Source organism: Staurois parvus, unplaced genomic scaffold, assembly GCF_062004578.1.
Source record: "Staurois parvus isolate SC_StPar_1 unplaced genomic scaffold, SC_StPar_1.0 ptg000085l, whole genome shotgun sequence".
Taxonomy (NCBI): domain Eukaryota; kingdom Metazoa; phylum Chordata; class Amphibia; order Anura; family Ranidae; genus Staurois; species Staurois parvus.
The window spans coordinates 832518-852299 of NW_028317881.1; the positions used below are offsets into that span (position 1 = coordinate 832518).

The 19782-nt window shown below is 38.1% G+C and overlaps 1 protein-coding gene across 2 annotated transcripts in view; it reads right to left on the reverse strand.

Annotated features, from left to right (window-relative positions):
- Window positions 1-19782, reverse strand: part of JADE2 (jade family PHD finger 2) — a 479241-nt gene that overhangs the window by 300180 nt on the left and 159279 nt on the right. For both annotated transcript variants that reach the window (XM_089669946.1, XM_089669945.1), the window contains one exon: window positions 2444-2601. In XM_089669946.1, the coding sequence (XP_089526072.1) occupies window positions 2444-2601 (158 nt within the window). The remainder of the gene's footprint in view (window positions 1-2443; window positions 2602-19782) is intronic.

Genomic DNA, 19782 nt, shown 5'->3' on the forward strand with positions numbered 1-19782 from the left:
GAGAAAGGGGTACAATGGCACATATACGGTGGGGTTGTCCAAAAATACAGGATTACTGGGGAGAAATAATTCATTATATTCAGAAGATATGTGGGATGATTGTTCAGAGAGACCCCTGGAGTTGTTTATTCTATACCTTTGAGCCCTCATTGAAATTATATAAAAACAGGGTACTGTATCATTTAATTAGTGTGGCTAAGAGTCTGATCCCCAAGTTTTGGAAGGTCCCTGAACAACCAAAAATTAAAGGATGGATAAATAAAATCGAAAATATCTACAGGATGGAGGAATTATGTCATATAGAGGAGGATAAAATGGAAATATTCAGGAAAATGTGGTGTAGTTGGGTGAAATTTAAAACATCTTAAAGTTATATGGAACTGGTGGGTAAGGGAGAGGAAAATTAGAAACCAGGAGAGAGTTTTAATTTTGATTTTGAGGGAGAGTAAAGTTGGAGAAATAGAGATAAGTAGAGAAACAAAAGAGGGCATAGATTAGGAAGAGGATGTGGATGGAGGGAAAAAGGGAGGGGGGAGAGGTTTGGGGTAAGGGGGATGTGGAATGGGTATATGAGAATAATTTCTGTAAATTTGTTGGGTTTTTTTGTATTGAAAAATCAATTAAAAGTTAAATAAAAAAAGTTAACAACACTCTGAAATCGGTCCGCAAAACGTGGTGCGCTGTGCAAAATCGGATCACAAAGGTGTGAATACCCATGCGATCCGATTCTACTGCGGAGCAAAAAAAAGGTCCTGACCAAAATGTACGGCTCCAAACGCACCACACACAATTCACATGTGATTTGCACAGGAATGCGGTGCGGTTCCTGTGCTAATCACATGCGATATACCGCACCGCATATGTGTTGACCCGGCCTCAGCCTGTCCAAGCCTAACACTTGTCAGTCTCCACATACACGGTTTGCTTTTCACCAACCTTGCAGCTCTCACAGATGCAGCCTGTCTGTACTCCTGACTCTGAGTTTCAGGTGATCCTAAATTGTCAAAATGGAGAGGTGCAAACTTGAACTGGACAGGGAATCAGAGGTCTTAATGTATATGCGAGAAGCCTGGGAGATGTGTAACCCAGAACAAGACGACTTTTCCAGGCTCCTCTGAGACTCTGACACACTGCCTACTCTGCGTTTTCAGGATGCACAGCATCCCATTCAATAGCACAAGTGTGAACCTAGCTTTGAAGATCTTGAAATATATGCACATGGTTCTGAGCTTGAGTATTCAAAAACAAGAGTAGCATCAAAATAAATAGCTGACATAACAATCATATGCATTCTTCATACCCTATTAATGACAGTGCTTTACAAAGTATTGATTTTGTCTCTTTGCAATTGTAATCTACCTGTAAGAATGCTAATCCGCTTGTAATTAAAGTACAAGTTCACCTTTTGGAAAATGTAACATGTTCCCAATGCTGAATGAAGGTCTGCTGCTTCACATATATAAATATATGTTAACCCAAAAATTTATTTCATCAAAGGAAAAAAAAAATATATGTGAAAGATAGCAAATATTCAAAAGTCACACTCCAAATTTTGTGCCAAAAATATGTTCTTGTAGTGCTAGAAATATATCTTTGTGCGAAACCTCTTAGTGCTCCACCACCATATGCCAATATATTGCAATCACCAACCCACCATTGCCCCTTATTTAAAGAAGGTCAATTGTGCTTTATGTCACCAGGGTTTATGATCGCATTCGATTTCTTCTCTATATTCTCCCATTAAATCCACAGTTTCAGATCCACATAGATCAGAAAAGAAAACTCATATAGTGTAGTAGGTTTATTAAAAATGTGTTCCCATATAAACATCAAGAGTGCACTCACATTTGTTGGTGCCCAGTCCTTGGCACTAATACACTCAGCTGTATGGTGCTAACCGCTGCTCCTCTCTCTGGAGTGTACTCCAATAGCCGGAAACGGAAGTGACGTCAATATACCTGGATGTAGCTGAACGTGACACCCTGCCTCTACATGTTTCGCCAATCTGGTGTTCCCTGTACTATCTGTCAGATTTGAAAACAGCGCAGCCGTGCGGGGGTCCACCCACATGGCCACGTCATTCATTCACAGAGTTGTGTGAATTAATGTACTGCAAGTCCTTACAGCCTTAGTGGCTATCAGCTTGTATTTTTCAATAAGCGAATAGTTAATTGAATCTTCCTGTTAGTATATCTGCTTGCCTGTACATCCCTTACAGGCAAGCAGATTTACAGACACATCTGCAGGATACCTGAATGGCACCAGCGATCTGCTGATCACTGGTGCAATGCTTTACAGGCTCCTGCAGACAAAAATCATAAATGCACATTTTTTTTACCTGCAAAAAATGTGAATTTGATATTTTTATGCAAAAGTTGAAGGTATGTTTAAATGAAACCTAATGGACCAAGATGCAGTTAACTAAGTAGATAAGTTTACTTACCTGACTTGTGGCTGAGGTACTGCATCTATATTTGCAGGCACCTGCACCCCTTTCTCCCAATCTTGCCTCCATGGATCAGCCAGTATGTAAAAGTCATCTGGGCCAAACTGATAGGAGTCTGGTACTTTCATAGCCGTTATCAAATCAGTGCGAAAAACCTGAAATAAAGAAACAAGGTCATGCTCCTTTGTTCAAGTCAGCTAAGTTACCATTTACAACTTCAACAGTGTCCTAGCAATAAGGTTATTTTGCCTTTTATAATGCATTTGTATAAACTACAGCACAATTACAGAATAATAAATCATTCTACGTTTCTGCTTCAAGATGACTGTAAACACCAAAGCAGTTGCAAAAGATAATCAGAAAAGGGCCAAAAATCCATTAGCCTAGGTTCTGAGATGCAGCAACAGCACAGAAGTTGGACCTGCACTTTTTTTTACAAAACACGTTAGTGAGTTGCCCAGCATTGTGCGGTTATGCTATGTGTAACCTCTGTTGGAAAGGTACATTGAGGTGCCATTCAGAAAGAATAGAACCACATCGTACCATAGCAAGTAGCATGTAATGCGGTGTGGTGCTGTGTACTGTGGTAATGCACATAGAAATTGAACATCTTATAACGCAATAATGTGTACAGGGCCTTAGAATGTTTCAGGATTGCAAATCGAAACACATAGTTAAATCAAACTCTATTCAGGTGGCCCTATTAGTATAGTAGCACTCAGGGGCGGACTGACCATTTGGAAACTCTGGCACTGCCCGAGGGCCCGGGGTCAGTAGGGAGCCCAATGAGATGCCCCTGGTACCTTTTTCATAGGCTTTTTTGAGTTTGGGCCAGGACACAGGGGCACCATGATCCCCTATTGCCCGGAGGCCCCATGAGTTGTCAGTCCGCCCCTGGTAGCACTGTATATAGCACTATGCTTCTTCAATGAAATAAAGAAAAAGTCCACAAAACTTGACTATACAGTTTGAAAAGGGAGCTGACAAGGACATCTTCGAAATCCCAGGGGGATTAGGGGGCTTTGCTGAAACAATGTCACTTTGCCCTACATGTGCAAATTGACCGTGTTTCTAAATAAACCAAAAAGCAGTTTTTTTGTTTGTTTCTTTTTGTTTATTAACTAAAGTTTTTCCTCTTTTCTCTTATGTTATCCCAAACTAGCACAAAATTACTCATCTTTCTCTTGCTCTTTTTTATTATTATTTTATTTGTTTCTGCAAAAAACACATATTAGAAGTTTAAACAATTAATTTCATTTGTAACTAGCTTTGTCATGCCCAGTACCAAAAACATAATTTTGACATTATGATAAACATAAAAAAACCACAGTATAAATTAGCACTTTAGTGTCATATTTGCAGTTCTAAAATTTTACAGGTTAAAGTGAAAAAAAGCCTATTTTTACTTTTGCATATATAGAAAATTAAATAACTCTTGGAAGACAAATCCACCAAAAGAAACCTTTAATTGTCCCAAAAGACATCATAAGTAAAGGTAATAGGCCTATAGCTAAATTATGAAAATTGCTGTGAAGTTTAAATGGTTGATGTAAAAAGGAAACCAAATTCCAGGAGACAAGACTTAAGATAAAAGTATTTTTCATCTTTATACAATGAAACAAAATTAAAACTGAACCACAATTGGATCCTTTTGTCTGGTTTAAAGCCTAAGATTACCTAAGAAAAAGAAAGCCCAATGGACTGTACTTACCTTCAGTGTGATGTGTGCCTTGTGTTTCTGTTATCTAGTTGAGTAAAAATCTTCCACCTCAAAGGCCCCCACACCCGCCCTGTAATCTTCCAATGCAGCAGGGGTTAAACTGATTGTAAACCCTCACCTTGTAAAGCAACTCATTCAGTTTAAAACACAAATGAAAGGCAAAACATTTGTGTATAGATACAGTATAAAAAACATTATAAACACCTGTTTCCCTTTTAATAAGTGATCACATACCCTCTGTTTTCAGCTGAATTAGAGCTGGGGGAAGGAAAACAGCAGCACACTGATTTTCCCAGTGAAAGGCTGTGCAGGGGGGATGTAAGGACAAGTTTAATCATTGCGAGTTCCCAGCACAGCTAGAGAGCTGACCACAGTTTGTTATCCTGCTTAGTGCAGTCAGATTTTAATAGGAAAGCCCACCAGGGATTTCACACAAATGAAATAATACAAACAGAACAGGATACTTTTTCATTCAGGTACATGGTATAGCTGGCACATAACAGGAATACGAAATTTTGGGTTTACATATTCCTTAATAGAACTAAGGAGCTGTCATAGCCATAATCAAGAGTGCCCATCTATGCCCGCCCTTTCCACCCAGTTCTTACAATCACAGAAGCCATACTATAGCTTTTATGAATGGAACATGATCTATGGAAGGAAGACGGGCAGATGATTGAAAGGTCTGCCCCCAAGAGGTATCAGAGGAAGAAGACAGAAGCACAAGGATGACATCACAGTGAAGTTAAGTAATTTCCTCTGTGCTTATTTTGTTTTTGGTTTTTATTAAAGGTAAACTTAGGCTTTACTACATTTCTGAAAAATGGTTCTGAAACTCACTACAACTCCAAAACGTTCTGCATTAATCAGTGGCTATAACACAGTACAACACTCTACTACACACTCTGCAGGAAATTTAACACACAACCCAGTAGGTATCAGCACTGTGACTGCATTGAGCCACCAATACTGCCTCATACCTAGACAAAAATGTACACTTGGTTTTAAAAGGCATGGCTCTGTTTAAAATAAAGACTATAAATATAACTGCAATTTTGACCCTTTCTTGGTAGCTTACATATTGCTAAAAATCATTTCACTTATTTAGCTTATTCAGCAGTTCCAAAGAAACAGAGGTCGCTGGCTATTGTATCATTATTAAAAGTTGAGCTAAACAGCCTGCGATGTGCTGTTGCTTGTTGACTCATCCTCAAAACCTTCTAGATGTCCTTCTTCATCCCTGCAGGAAATTAGGTGTGATGAACATGCATATCTAAGATAATGCTGAAGATGCTTTATTTGCTATTACTCGATATATGAAGCTTTCACATGCCAAATCTGGGACACAATTATTAGTCATTATTATACCAGGGAATCTTTCACAGTTGATTCTGAGTTTGAGGCAAGGGTCCAATAGAGGAGCACAAGCATGATGTGCCAAAATTGAGGACATGGTTGCAGGAAATTGCAGGGTTTAACCTTTTCACTACCAAAACCGTTTTGCTTTTTTTCAAACATTTAAACAAATCATTTTAGGCCTGAAGATCACTTAAAACCGCCAAAACATTGCCCATACAATGGTGGTAGTTCCATTTTTTTATGCTACAGAATATCATACGGCACACAAATGTGGCATATTACCCATTTTTTTGCACAACAGATGGTGCTGCACCAAGTAAATAGATACCCAGCATGTCAAGCCCTAAAATTGCATGCTTCCGTGAAATGGAGATAACTTTGGTACCCTTAATGTTCCTTAAGTGATGCTTTAAAAGCCCCTAACGGTCATCAATTTAGAGTTAACCAGGAATAATTGTCCTAGAATTACTCAATTCACAGGGGACCAAAAGTTTGCTATATGATAGTAGTATATATACTATTTATTACCGTCTTTCAAAAAAATGTCATAGTTACTCAAACCATAGACATCAGGTGAATGTGATATCTTTGCCTAGATGGGCAATCTATGAGTGACTGATGCATCCAAGAAATGCTCATTTTGTGTGCTTCGAGAATGTATATCTAGATCCAGAAAATGCTGTCATCTACTGTTCAAGGCCAGTTTTAGGTAGATTCAGAGATGTAGGAGATTGCTAGAGAAGCTTTACAGATTCTCTCAAAACAATTTCAGAAATAAGCAAAATATATAAAAGGTTCTCCAATCACTCTTCACCCAAAAATTATTTACTTACTTTTGAAAGTGTTGTCTCTTTATTAGTATGCAGGTAATGAGATAAAAACATGAATGACAATGCAATCAAACTAATCTTTTGGTACCAAGGTAGTTAAAAAGTGAATTATTTTTGCAATAAGATTACACTGCAATTAGATAAAAAAAAGATGTTCTTTCTAAATAAACCCTAATTATTTATCTATATCACTCCTCTATGGTTTCTCTGACTGTGAGCCATGGCCAGAGCTCAACATCTGACTGTTCAGTATTGTGAGTCACTATGCATCTTTGACAATCTTTGTCTTTCTTAAGCTCCATAAAAACTATCTTAATGAAACTTTAAAGTCCAAGTGACTGCTAATGACAAGGCTCTTTCTTTCTCACTCACATGTGAAGTAAATGTGCAGTAAGGCAATCTCACCAGAGCTCAAGCTACAGAAGAAACAATTACATGCATAGCACTACTTCATTACACCTGCTGATAAATGGTACAGCTGGTGGAATTCACTTATTTGCCAACTGCCATCTATTAGGGCTGGAAATAAGGGATCCATATGTTTGCACACAACTTGCAAAGAATAATTCCTTGAACAGTTCTTCTGGTACTGATGCCAAGAGCATTCATGAAAAAGGTCAAGCAGGCAGTGGCGGGGTGAAACACAAGCTTGGGCAGCAGCTTGAGAACTTAATGTTATCATCATGCCAACATTAATTTTCTGCAGCAGTCAGTTCAGCCATGTAAAGTGACCTAATGATTAAGTGGAAACACAGAGAGAGCTAAAAACTCAGCAGTGAACATGTCCAGTATGAAAGTAATCAGTGGCATAATTTTGGACAGATTTAGCATGCAAATAAAACTTGCTAAATATATATATATATATATATATATATATATATATACACACACACACACTGAAAAGATTTAATCAAACATTACTGCAAATTCCTACCTAACTGCATTAAGAAAGTACTACTCAGGCCTCAATCCTGGAGGCTGGCTCCAAAACTTTCAGCTTTGTGCATTTCTGGATGAACTTAAAAAACTATGGGGGTTCCAGAGAGACCTTACGACCTTAGAAGATCTGTCTTGCTTAGAAAGGTCTGTCTCATCTCCCTCCTATACCTATTATTGTTGCAATATGCCAGTCCTAACCCTGCCCCTTATAGAAAATACTGGGGAAGGGAACTGGGTAAATGAATCAGCTCATCTAAAGACAGTGGGGGTGATTTGCCTAAGACAAATTTGACTGTCCTGACTTGCAGTCATGTGCAAGCAAAAATTATATTTTATTTTTATTTACCTCCATGGATATTTTTTGCAAAGTAAAATTTCACCACATTCATTAATCTTTGGTGAAAATTCTCTAGCAATGTGAACAGTCTATTTGGCTGTAAATAAACCTCATTCACTCTTCTCATAAGGCATGCATAGCTATCACAGCTCAAGAACAAAGTCATAAGGTGCAAACATACTCCTATAGGTGCCTTCATGATATCCTAAGTATATTCCCTACTGCATCCTATCATTACACTTTTCTGGTGGTAAAGGCACATTAGAAAATTCTGTGCCTAATTCATAAAAGCCAATTCCATTGCCAGGTAGTTCTTATTTCAGCAACTTTCACAATGTGACACTATGGAGTTTATTTACTAAAGCTGGAGAGTGCAAAATCAGGCTCACTTCTGCATAGAAACCAATCAGCTTCTAACCTCAGCTTGTTCAATTAAGCTTTGGCAATAAAACCTGGAAGCTGATTGGTTTCTATGCAGAAGTGAGTCTGATTTTGCACTCCCCAGCTTCAGTAAATAATCCCCTATGGCTGCCACAAAATAAAAAAGAATTGCAGCCAGTTCAAAGACAAGGAAACTGGAGGTAATTAAAAAGTGTTATTAAATCCCAATGGTAAAAACTAAGAATATATAGCATTGAAGCTTACATTTAAGCTTCTTTCACAATCCATGCAGATTGGAGTCCTTCAACTTCAGCCCTCAATCATGTATTGTTTTTCCATATCTGCAGTTCTGTTTTTGCGGTGGATCCATTGCTAGTGCTGTCCCATGCACTTGCGGCTGGAGCTAAAAAGCACATACAATACGATCACCTGCTGTCATTGTCAGTTTTGATGGGACCTGCACATTGGTGATTGTGCATGCCAGTGGTGACTGAAGGAAAGGAGAGAGAAGGTGCACACTCACTGATTCAGAAGTAAGAGGCAGGAGCTGCGTCAGGTAGACGGAGAAGTGGTTCGTTAGAAAGATAAATAAATCCTTTAGAAATGGAGAAGACAGCAAGGTGCAAAATGACCCTAGCTGTGTATTCAGTGAGAATGTTGTTCATTGACATTGATTGTATGTCAGTACAGAAGTGGGTGGGAGCAATCACCTGGAGGGTGAGGGCAGGTTCAGGGTGTTAATGAGGTCAGCTGGTGAACTACTTTCTTTGTCTTAATGGTTTTCCCAACCTAAGGGCCATCCAGTTATACAACTAGAGGCTGAGGTAATACCTGGTCTAGGACATACGAAAAGCTTTCTCTTTTCTGCAAAGGTAGTACATTAATGGTATATTGGGGTATATATAAGGGGTAAAAAAAAGGGTGGACTTTAAGGCTAAGTTGGTGACAAGCCAGAAGGCTTAGAGTGGGCCACACTGTAGTAAAGAGCAAGGCATGTTTGCATCCAACTGGTCTGTCCACTGCCATCTGCAGCCATTCACAAGGGAGGTGGACGTGATGAAGGACTAGCCTCTCAGCATCACTATCAGGCTCCACTCAAAGTAAATCTAAAAAGAGGCAGAACAGATAGAGAAGTAGTGCTACAATATCAGGTTTTGTCTATCCCACAGCTCAACTCCTTGGCTGCTGCGCTGTCAGTGTGCACCCAAAACACTTCTTTAGGAAGGGCCGAAACCAGCTCTATAAAAAGAAAAACCTACGCCTGCTTCTGCAGCAGCAAGACTGTTTATATCCCAATATTCCTGCACTGTAATACTTCCAGAGGTGGCAGTAAAAGGATTAAAGTAAAGGAGGCTCAAGGGCTTGACCAACCTTGCCTTTTATTTCAATATTTCTGGATCTACTGATCATTTTGGCATGTGGTTTTCACTGAAGGTAATTTTACACATACACATTTTTTCATCATATTTTATTTTGAATTGCCTAGGTTTGTGAGAAACTCTAGTCAGCAGGTAGTTATTTTAAAAGTGGAAAGAATTAGAGCTTGTGAATAACATCATGGTTAAATCAAAATGAAGTATAGAGACAAATCTAACCTAGGAATTCAGCAGTCTTGGTAGGGATACAATGCATATAAGACATCAAATGTATTTATAACCAGCGATGTTCTTAGATATGACCTTTTTCAGTTTTTATCTTTACTTGGGATTTGTGGATTCCATTTCTAAGCACATTTATTATATACTGTGTGGGCTGGTAAACTGCAGTTTACCTTAGGCAAGACACTATGAACAGGGTACATATACATACATACACACATTGCTGCTTCTTAAGGTCATATCACTTTTTCCTACTCCATTCACATCATTCTACAGAGTGTATTCTACTCAGTCCTCAATGTGCACATGATCAGGGTGGATAAAAATCAATGATTTATTTAAAAAAATTTTTTAAAAAAATCGGATTTTTTCGAATTAAATCAGATTTTTTTTTAATAAAATGCTTTTTGAGGAAAATATATCATCATCCAAAGGTTATTCCATCATAAAATAAAGATTAGTTTTTTAATTATGTAGAATAAGGCTGTATATGTTTAATTTTTTTGGTAAATAAATTCCATTAATCCATTCACAATGCCATACTCTTCCAGAGGTTTTTGTAAGATTATTGGGCAGTTTCTCTGCCTACAAGATATTATCACAGATGCTTGGTTTACTTTTGCAGTTCTCAAAACTAAATTTGACTCAGCGGAGATCACATGCCTCTTCTTCAGAGCAAAAATGTTATAACATGAACAGAGTTAAGAAAAAGACCTTAATCCTAACTTCTACAAACCTATGAATACAGAATCAACCCCTTCAGTGCTAAATTTCAAGAAGTTCAGTGAATAGAAACAATATTTTTCTGATTGTTTGGAGTGGAATAGATCTACACAAGAAAAAAAAGTGAAACGAAGTATGAGGGGAAAGGGGCTGACAGTCTAAGTTTCTTAAAATATATATATTTTATTTAGCCAAATTAGTTAACAAACATGGATGTTTGTTTAAGTAAATAACATATGCTGTAATGTTATTGTTTCAGTTGAATAAATCTATTTAAATTGTTATTATTAAGGTAATGATTATTTTTCTCCTTCCTAAGTACAACAGAAAAGTTGTCCAAATATGAATGATTAACCTATTAAACTGGGGATAAAAAAAACTGATATGAAAAGTTGTTATTCTAAAAATCTTCATCTACTTGCATATTAAAGTTATACCAGCAAGAATTAGTCTTTATGTAGAAAACTATGATTTAAATCAAGCCTTACTGACTCGTGATTTAAATCGTGATTTAAATCAGTTTGATTTAAATCAAATCCACCCTGCACATGATACAAGGACATTGTAGGTTGCCTACAAAAAGCTTAATTAGTGAAACAGAGAAGTTTGTTTGGAGGAAGGGATGGGAATCTCTGCTTGTGGGCCGGGGTATAAGTGCTTGCAGCATGTCTGAAAGGTTGCTGGCAGAGTACTGTTCAGCACTGCACTGTGTATGTAGGGCAGTATTGGAGTGCTGCACTCTGTGCTGTGTGTTGAATACTTCTAACCATTGCATTTTGCACACTGGGTATGCAAAAGTCAGGCGTGTACAAAATACAGTATACAGAAACATAAAATATATATATTCCTAAGTACCCTACTCTGCATGCTGAGGTGTAATTTACATACATACTCCAGATCTGTATGCTAACTGTATAATAAATGACAGATTATCAGGTTAAAGTTTGCCAATGGAGTCCTGGATAGAGGTAAAACCCATCAGGTGTCCTAATCATTTCCAATCTATCCAAAACCAGAAGGAAAGTGTTTGCTTTGACATATGCAGGTAAAAAATGTAAATATGCAAATATCTAACATACACTATACTTTCAGTTTAAATAGATAAATGCACCTCCAGATGCCTACTATCATGTTGTGTAGGCAGATTCAACAACTTTTTCTAAAGCACATTATTGTGTATGTATAACTAAAACTTTTTTTTTTATTTTGAACGAATATGGAAGCTCAAGTGATCAATGGTTGATATTTTCATATAAAGCTGATAGTATTCACATGTATCCTAAAACATAAGGTGGATTCCCTTGATGTCAAAGCAGTATGAAACTGACCTGGGTAAGGGTGTGACTTTCTATGCTTTCCATGCATCAGTGGTCTACTTCTTAAAAAAGCAACTATATTGGTAGGTCTGGTCTAAAGCTGGCCATACACGTGTAGATTTTCAGACAAGAATATTCGTACGAAAAGTCGTACAAAAATTCTTTGAACATTTGGTGAATGGACGAATGTCGTTTGAAAACAGTCTTTTGCTTTTAACATTCGAGTTTAAAATGAATGTAATTTCTGAACGATAACCACATATACTGGCTGAAAATGTGTGTGAGTGAGAAAAGTTTTCCTTCCTGCCCCTTCGAATTTCCCCTTCACTGCGGTCGAAAACAAGCATCGATTTTACCCCACTAACGATTAGAAAATCAAATGAATATTCTTGAAACTAAAAATATATACGTGTATGGCCAGCTTAACCATTAGGCTCAGTGTGCATTTGCCTATAGGTAACAAAGGGCTGGCTTTTCCTACATAACTGGCTACAAATGTCTTTTCCTTGATAGAAGGAAATACGTTTATTTAATAGCAGCTTGTTTACAAACTGTCACAATATTTTAAACCAGAATATTCTAAAACACAATATTCTAAGAAAATAGATACATTTTAGACTCTGGATCAACCCTGTGCCTACTCTGGATTAAAGTCAATCCGTGGGTGAAATGCAGCAAGCTTTCCCTACATATTGTTCACGGGCACACGTAATGGGCAGGTTGTGATCTAAGACTCACCAACAGGTGGAGCTGGTCCAGGTTCCAGTTGAACCCATTGACTGCAGATATCATTTTTTTTTTTTTGTAAAAATGCTGCATTTATTTATTTCAGGTACTTATATAGCACTGTCAATTTACGCAGTGCTTTACATATATATATATATTGTACATTCACATCAGTCCCTAATCCTCAAGGGGCGTACAATCTAAGGTCTCTAACCTACATTCATTCATACATACATACACATTCTAGGGCCAATTTAGACAGGATCCAATTAACCTAACAGCATGTCTTTGGAATGTGGGAGGAAACCAGAGAACCCGAAGGAAGCCCATGCAGGCACAGGGAGAACATGCAAACCCCAGGCAGGTGGTGGCGTGGTTGTGATTTGAACCAAACACCGTAGTACTGCCGGGTGGACAATTTAGCCATTGTGCTGCCCTGTTTCATATGCTTATTATTTCACAAGCTGCATAAGAGCCACAATTGACAAAGTTAAAACACATTACGCAACGACTGGATTTTACTGCATGGGAACATGTCAACGTTGCTATATTAAGATAAATTCATCTCATTCATAAGGAATGTCCCATGTTTGAATAACACAGCATCAAAAGAATGATTAGCTTTAGGCAATATATTTTATGCTATAGTTAGATTATTCTTGATTAGTTACATTCAGAAGAAAACGTTTTATTGTGCACAGTATCTGCTTGTCTGTGAACTGATGGAAGTCCAAGTGTTCTTGTAACCCTTCCTAGTCCCCCTGATCTCCAACAACCATGCTTCTAATCTAGGGTCAGGCAGAGAAAACACCTTAAACTCTCTGGCTCCAATGCCAGACTAAATATACCCTGTTATTTAGAAGGTTCACATATATTTCTCATCAATTACCTAGACTGTGCAGTACACATTTGTTTACTACTGAGCGAAGAAAAAAAACATCTTACAAAAGTATGATGCTTTCTACTTTAATGCATGGATAAATCCTTAAATCAATATTCTGATATGTACTTTTCTAAATGTTAGTATTCACTGATTTTGTTAGATCCAATTTGTTTGAAGATGTATCCCACTTTTTTACAATTTACAGTAAAAAATTCCTTCTGCAGCTAGAAAATAAAAGCTTTTTTTGCCCTTATAGTAAAGGGTACATTCAAGTCTTTAACATGGACTTTAAAGTGACATTTTCTTTTCAATAAGGGCAAATTATATCTTCTTTTAGAACGAAGGATGGATATAGTCAAGTAAGAAAAAAGTTAAAGAAACTGCAGCAACAAATGATGGACAGGCTATCTACAGATACAGATTTATGAGATCTTTTGCTCCTACAAGACCCACAGTCACTTCATCAAAAGCATCATTAGTATAGCTACAAGTATGCCCACATGATGTGCTGCTGTTGGGTCAGAACAGTGGCCTTGCAACTCCACGGTCATGTAAGCTGCTTGCTACACCTTTTACTTAATCTTTTCCACTTTTCAGCGGATAACTTTAAAAGTCTCTTCATGTTTTGCATCCTGTAATGCACATGCTGTAATGCATGGCTGCTCAACCTATTGAAGAATGAGGGCCACTTAAGCGATTTGGTAACCAGTTGGTAAATGCTTAAAAATTTAGAATTTTTTATTTAGAATAGCATAATGAACATTGTCATCCTGCAGCCGCCGAATTCCGGCTGTAGGGATAGGAGGAGAAGTTGGCTGTCAGCGGTTGCAGGAGGAGAAAATGGAGAGGATCGGTTCCTGTATAAGCCACCCCTCCTGTCCAAGTGTAAAATAGAATGCAACAGGGAGGTCGATCAGGCCCCCCTGGAGCATGGGGCCACCAATGCAACCCGACTCTACACCAGTGGTTGGAGAGGTTTGGTAAAACCACAAACCGCAAATGTTAACAAGCCCTATAAGCCTGCTTTTACACTGAAGTGCAGGAAGCCTGCAGGTGCCCTACTCTGCACCCGCAAATTAGTGTGAAAGCAGCCTAATAGTTGTTAACCTTTTATAGGTTCTAATATGGCCATTGCAAAAGCACAGTGTATGTGTTGTTTAATTCACTGACCTTTTTTCCCTCTTCTAACTTCCGTTTGCATTGCTCTCCAAGCTGCTAGAAAGGACCCAGGCAAAGAGCACTTGGTATCACTCCACCTGGGACAGAAGCTGACTCTACAGAGGAAGCATTGGCTTATGTGGATCCTGCTTTATCCGTGGCTGCCTGCTTCGTGTGCTGCCAGCGCCAGCTCGATGCACTCTGTGATCTAGGCTTGTCGACCTGCCATCCCAGAGCATCAATCAACAGATTGCAGACCCTGGGCATGTGCTTCCCTAGTTTGAGGTTGAGTGCCACATCAGAAGGCTCCACAGGCCACAGGTTGACCTCCCCTGCTGTAATGCATGTGCATTTGTGCACTAAGGTGCAATGCATGAAGATAGAACACTCATTTTGACAATGAACAAAAATAACACACCTAAAAGACTTAAAGCTGAACTCCGGGCAGAAACTTTTTTCTTTGTAATTGCTAGTGATTCCATACCTTCAGCTAGTATGTTGCTAGTATATTCTGAGACAATAGATGTGCATTATTTAACCACTTCAAGTCCGGACACTTTCACCCCATTCCAGTCCAGGCCAATTTTCAGCTTTCAGTGCTCTCACAATTTGAATGCCAATTACTCAAAAATGTAACACTACCCAAATTAAATTTGTATAATTTTTTTGAGTCAGATAGAGCTTTCTTTTGGTGGTATTTGACCACCACTGTTTTTTTTTTATTTTTTCCTATATACCAAAAAGACCGGCTTAAGTTCATTTCAATTAGTCCTTCCTCACAACTGAGGTCACCCATGTTCCTCACTAAATAATTTGCCATTATCAACCTTCACTCTTTCCAGTTCAGAAACAGCCATTTCATGAGCTGACAGTCACAACTGGAATGCATATTCAGGATGAATGTGCACTAATGCTTTTTATATATTAGAGCTATCTCTCCTTCTCTAAACTGACTATCTTAAGAAGAGGTATACCTGATAATAGGAGTCCCAGAATTTAGGTTTGAGGTGCTGCTGCCTTCTGGGGAAATTGCCCCTAAAAACAGTAAGTATGGATAGAGGTAACCCGTAACAGTGGGACTGCCTTCTGTGAATCTCTGCATAAACATGCTGCACCATGTAGTGGAAAACAACTAGGTCTAAAGTAAGGCAAAGCCTTATGTACTCACAAACCCTAGCAGCTTATGCAGGTGGATGTAGCAGCAGCAGGATGGTGTTTCCTCTAGGCAGTAGAAAGAGTGTACAGCGCATGCACACTCCACCTCCCTGATAACATCAGTCTTCTGGCCCCTCAGCCTTACATATTATTAGGTGAAACCAGTGGAATGTAGGGAATATAAAAGAAGCACACAACTGCACAACACGAAGGTAGCTCCTGGTTCTCACGCCCAACTGACCCTACTCACTAAAAAGTCTTTAGAGACCATGGCTCTGGACCTGCACAGAGCTCTGCAGCACAAAAGTCTGGATACTGGCATAATACAGAGCCCAATGCCTAAAGGTAACATGGTATTCTAGACCCACAATCTTCCAGTCCAGTGGGGTTCAGATACATCCTCAAAATTCTATTGCGGATACTGATAGCTGCTGTGTAGAGACCAGCTCAAACAGTGTTTTTGAAGTGTTGACTGAAATCACTGAAGAAAAAAAAAACCAGACACCTACTGTGTACCAAATATCTTGATTGAATAAAAAAAAAAAGAAAAATAGAAATAAAATAACTAGAAATATTATAGTTATATATTTTTCAGCAGGGTGCCTCCTAACCTCCTAAGATGCTGTTAAAAACCAAGACTGTTATAGGAGGGTTAATAATTAAAAATGTTAGGTTGTTATTCATCTTTACTATGCACGTGCACTACTGTTAGTGAAGTGTATTCAGTCCTTTGGGTGGTTCCCGAAAACACACAGCGTCTTTTTGACCTTTCTCTTGGGGCGGGTAAAAAATTTCCGGTACGGGACAGTGTGCCTGGTGTTGGTGAAGGATTTCTCCCTCTGGTGTTTTCTCTCGGCACTTATATTGGATCTCTGCTGGATCATTGATGTTGGACTTATCTTTTCGCTTGAAATTTCTGGATGAGACTCTCTGATTTAGAGACAAGCATATTTGTATATTTTTTTAGCGCTGCATTCTGTTATTTTACAATTTAAAAAAAATACCAAGAAAATTGTATGACAGAAGACATGGTGAAAATTGCACATAAGAGAAAAGAGAAGCCAAAATAAATTTTTATTAAAAGCAAGATTTTTAGATACAAATTTCATTAATAGTTCTTTACAACAATCTTAACAGAAAAGTGGATATATGGTTTTACTGTGGATAGGAAGTAAGAAACAAATGTACAGTGTATGGCCAACTTTGGACTTTACAGCAGGGATGCCCAACCTTTTGACTTTCCTGGGCCACATAGGCAGAAGAGAAATTGTCTTGGGCCGCATATAAAATACATTAATAATAAGGATAGCTGATGAGCAGAAAAAGTCAGGCAGATCACAATGATCAATTATATAGATATTTTTTTGTAATAGTTTTTATCATAAAAGGAAAAGAGGGCAACATAAAACTAGTGCAATATTTGACACTTTTTTTTTCATAAACTTTTGTTTCAGTTTTTGATAAGCTATTGTATCAATGTCTGGTTCGATGGATACAGTAGCAATTCTCCATCAATTTTGAAGGTGCCCATGAGATATTTTGATTCTAATTTTACCCTTTTTTACATTTTTACAAAAAATTCCAAAAAAAAAAAAAAATAATATTTTTAAGAAGTTTGCATTTTTGTGTTGGGCAGCATTCATAGCTGTTGTGGGCCATGGGTTGGAGACCCCTGCTCTAGAGGTTCCAATCCTATTACTTACTAATAAAAGGTGAGTATAAAATTACTTCGTTCAGATCATGGGGTATGTTCCAGTTACCTTGAACATCCACTGTTGCTCAGTTTGAAGTACTATTTCATCCTTATTCCTTTTTCTAAGGCTAAGGACTAGCATTTTTATCGTGGATTACCCAAAAACAAACAATTTGGGTTTTCCCCATGTTCTGCCCTTATGTGTGAGGAGCTCAAATTTTTTCTTGCTTTATCAAAAAATCAATTACACTGTTCAACAAATTTTTATTTTTTGCCAGTTTTGGAAACAAAAGGATCCATTTCTTAATGAATTTCACATTCTGAGTTCAAATATAACAATGAAATTTGTCAATTGGCTCTAGTTTTTCTGTAAACGGAAAGTTTTCTACTATAGGCGTAATGACTACATAATGCACAATAATTATATAGATAGATGTCTTTCCACAAATATAAAGCAAGTGATATTGACTACATAACAAAGCCTAAATGGCATAATATATTGCATAGGATTACCAAGAAAAATTATAGCCATAAGCCAAGTTGAATCATTTTAATACTTAGGATTCTCACTAGTTTTGTCTTCAGTTTGTGTCGGTTTTGCATCTCTTGGCTTTTCTCTTGTATTCGAGGAAAGGGCTATCTCTTACAACTGCACGTGACTACACGCTTCAGGTTCTTCCTCACTTGACTCAACCACGAAGGATTCTGGTGCTTTAGGAATTGGTGGCCCCTCTCCATGAGGAACTGGACGTATTGCCGATGGAATATTTGGATAGTGCACAGATAACTTTTTCTTCTTATTTAGCCCTTTTACAATTGGAGGCACCATACAAAAGTAACAATTACTAACATGATCTGTTGGCTCTCTCCAAATCATTGGCACAGCGAAAGGCATAGATGCCTTTTTTCCATCCAACCATTGCTCCAGTGCCGTCCCACAAGAATTGCAGCATATATGTGTTGCCCAGCTCTTGTCCTGGTCTCCTATCTTGCAGCCAAAATACAAGTTGTAGGCTTTCTTAATCATTCCTGTTATCCTCCTTTTTTGTGAGATAAAAGTTATTTCACCGCAGATATAGCAGAAATTATCTGCTTTATTCACACAAGTTCGAGGCATTACTGAGTAGCCTATATAAGCATAAAACGAAATGTAAAGACGCTGTCGAACTACAATCAGCTACAGATACTGCAGCTTTTATGCAGTGAAGTGATGCAATTAAAGGCTAATATTGCATCATCTCAGTATACATGCAATTTTCTATTGGTCACCAGTATCAATTGCGCAATATGCAGCTGAAGTTGCATCATAATTTTGAATGGCTTACGTCATTAGATGGGTGAATATATCATGGAAACTAGAGCCAATCAACATTTTTTAGGGTCATTTTCGTTTTCAGCACCCCAAAATTATGTAAGATTAGCTAATTTATGCCCAAAACTTTTTACCTGTTGAACAGTGTACATGCTCCAAAATTTGTCAGATAAATTTCCTAATCATTTTTTCAAAATATAATTTCTAGCAGGGGCATTTGACTGTGTAAATTATACCTCTAGAAATAAAGAATTGGTCCCAGGAAAGAGCCTTGCGGTACCCCTCCCCAGACCAGTCTGAATACACGCTATAAATCACCACTCTTTGGAAGTGCCCCTGTAACCAGTTTTCTATCCATGTACAAACCCTCTGGTCCACGCCTACAGACCTCAGTTTGTAAATTAAGCGTTTATGGGGGAATGTATTGAATGCTTTTGCAAAATCTAAGTAAAACACATCCACAGGCCTTCCTTTATCTAGATGGCAGCTCACTTCCTCATAGAACGTTAGCAGGCTCATTTGACCTTTTCGTAAAGCCACACTGATTACGAATAATTATATTGTTTTCATCAGCAAAATCTCTTGGATATAGTCCCTTATCATCTCCTCCAATAGTTTACATAATATCGTTGTTAGACGAGTTAGAGTGGCCTGTAGTTTCCCAAAATGTATCTCCGACCTTTTTTAAATATTGGTACGATATTGGCTGTTCGCCAATCCACTGGTACCATTCCTGTTAGTATGCTGTCTATAAAAAGTAGGAATAGTGGCCTGGATATAACCTGACTGAGTTCTTTGAGGACTCTCAGGTATAAGCCATCCAGTCCTAGCGATTTGCTTTTGGCTTTTTCAGACACTGGCTTCTGTAAACCACAAGGGTACATTCTATGATGCGTTACTAATGACGCAGTCTTGTTACAATACCCCTCCTTTTTCTTAGTGAAAACGGAGGAAAAGAATGCATTTAGTACAGTTGCCTTCTCCTTGTCATTTATAACCAACTTCCCTTCAACATTCTTAATGGTGTTCTGTCCTCGCTGTTTTACTATTACTTTTTTTAGGTGCTCTTTAACCACTTGCTCTCCAGAGGATTTACCCAAACCCCCCACCCCCGTCCTGACATGGGCCTTTTTTGCATTACAGCGTTATGTTACTTTAAGTGACAATTGCGCGGGTCATGCAATGCTGCATCCAAATGAAATTTAT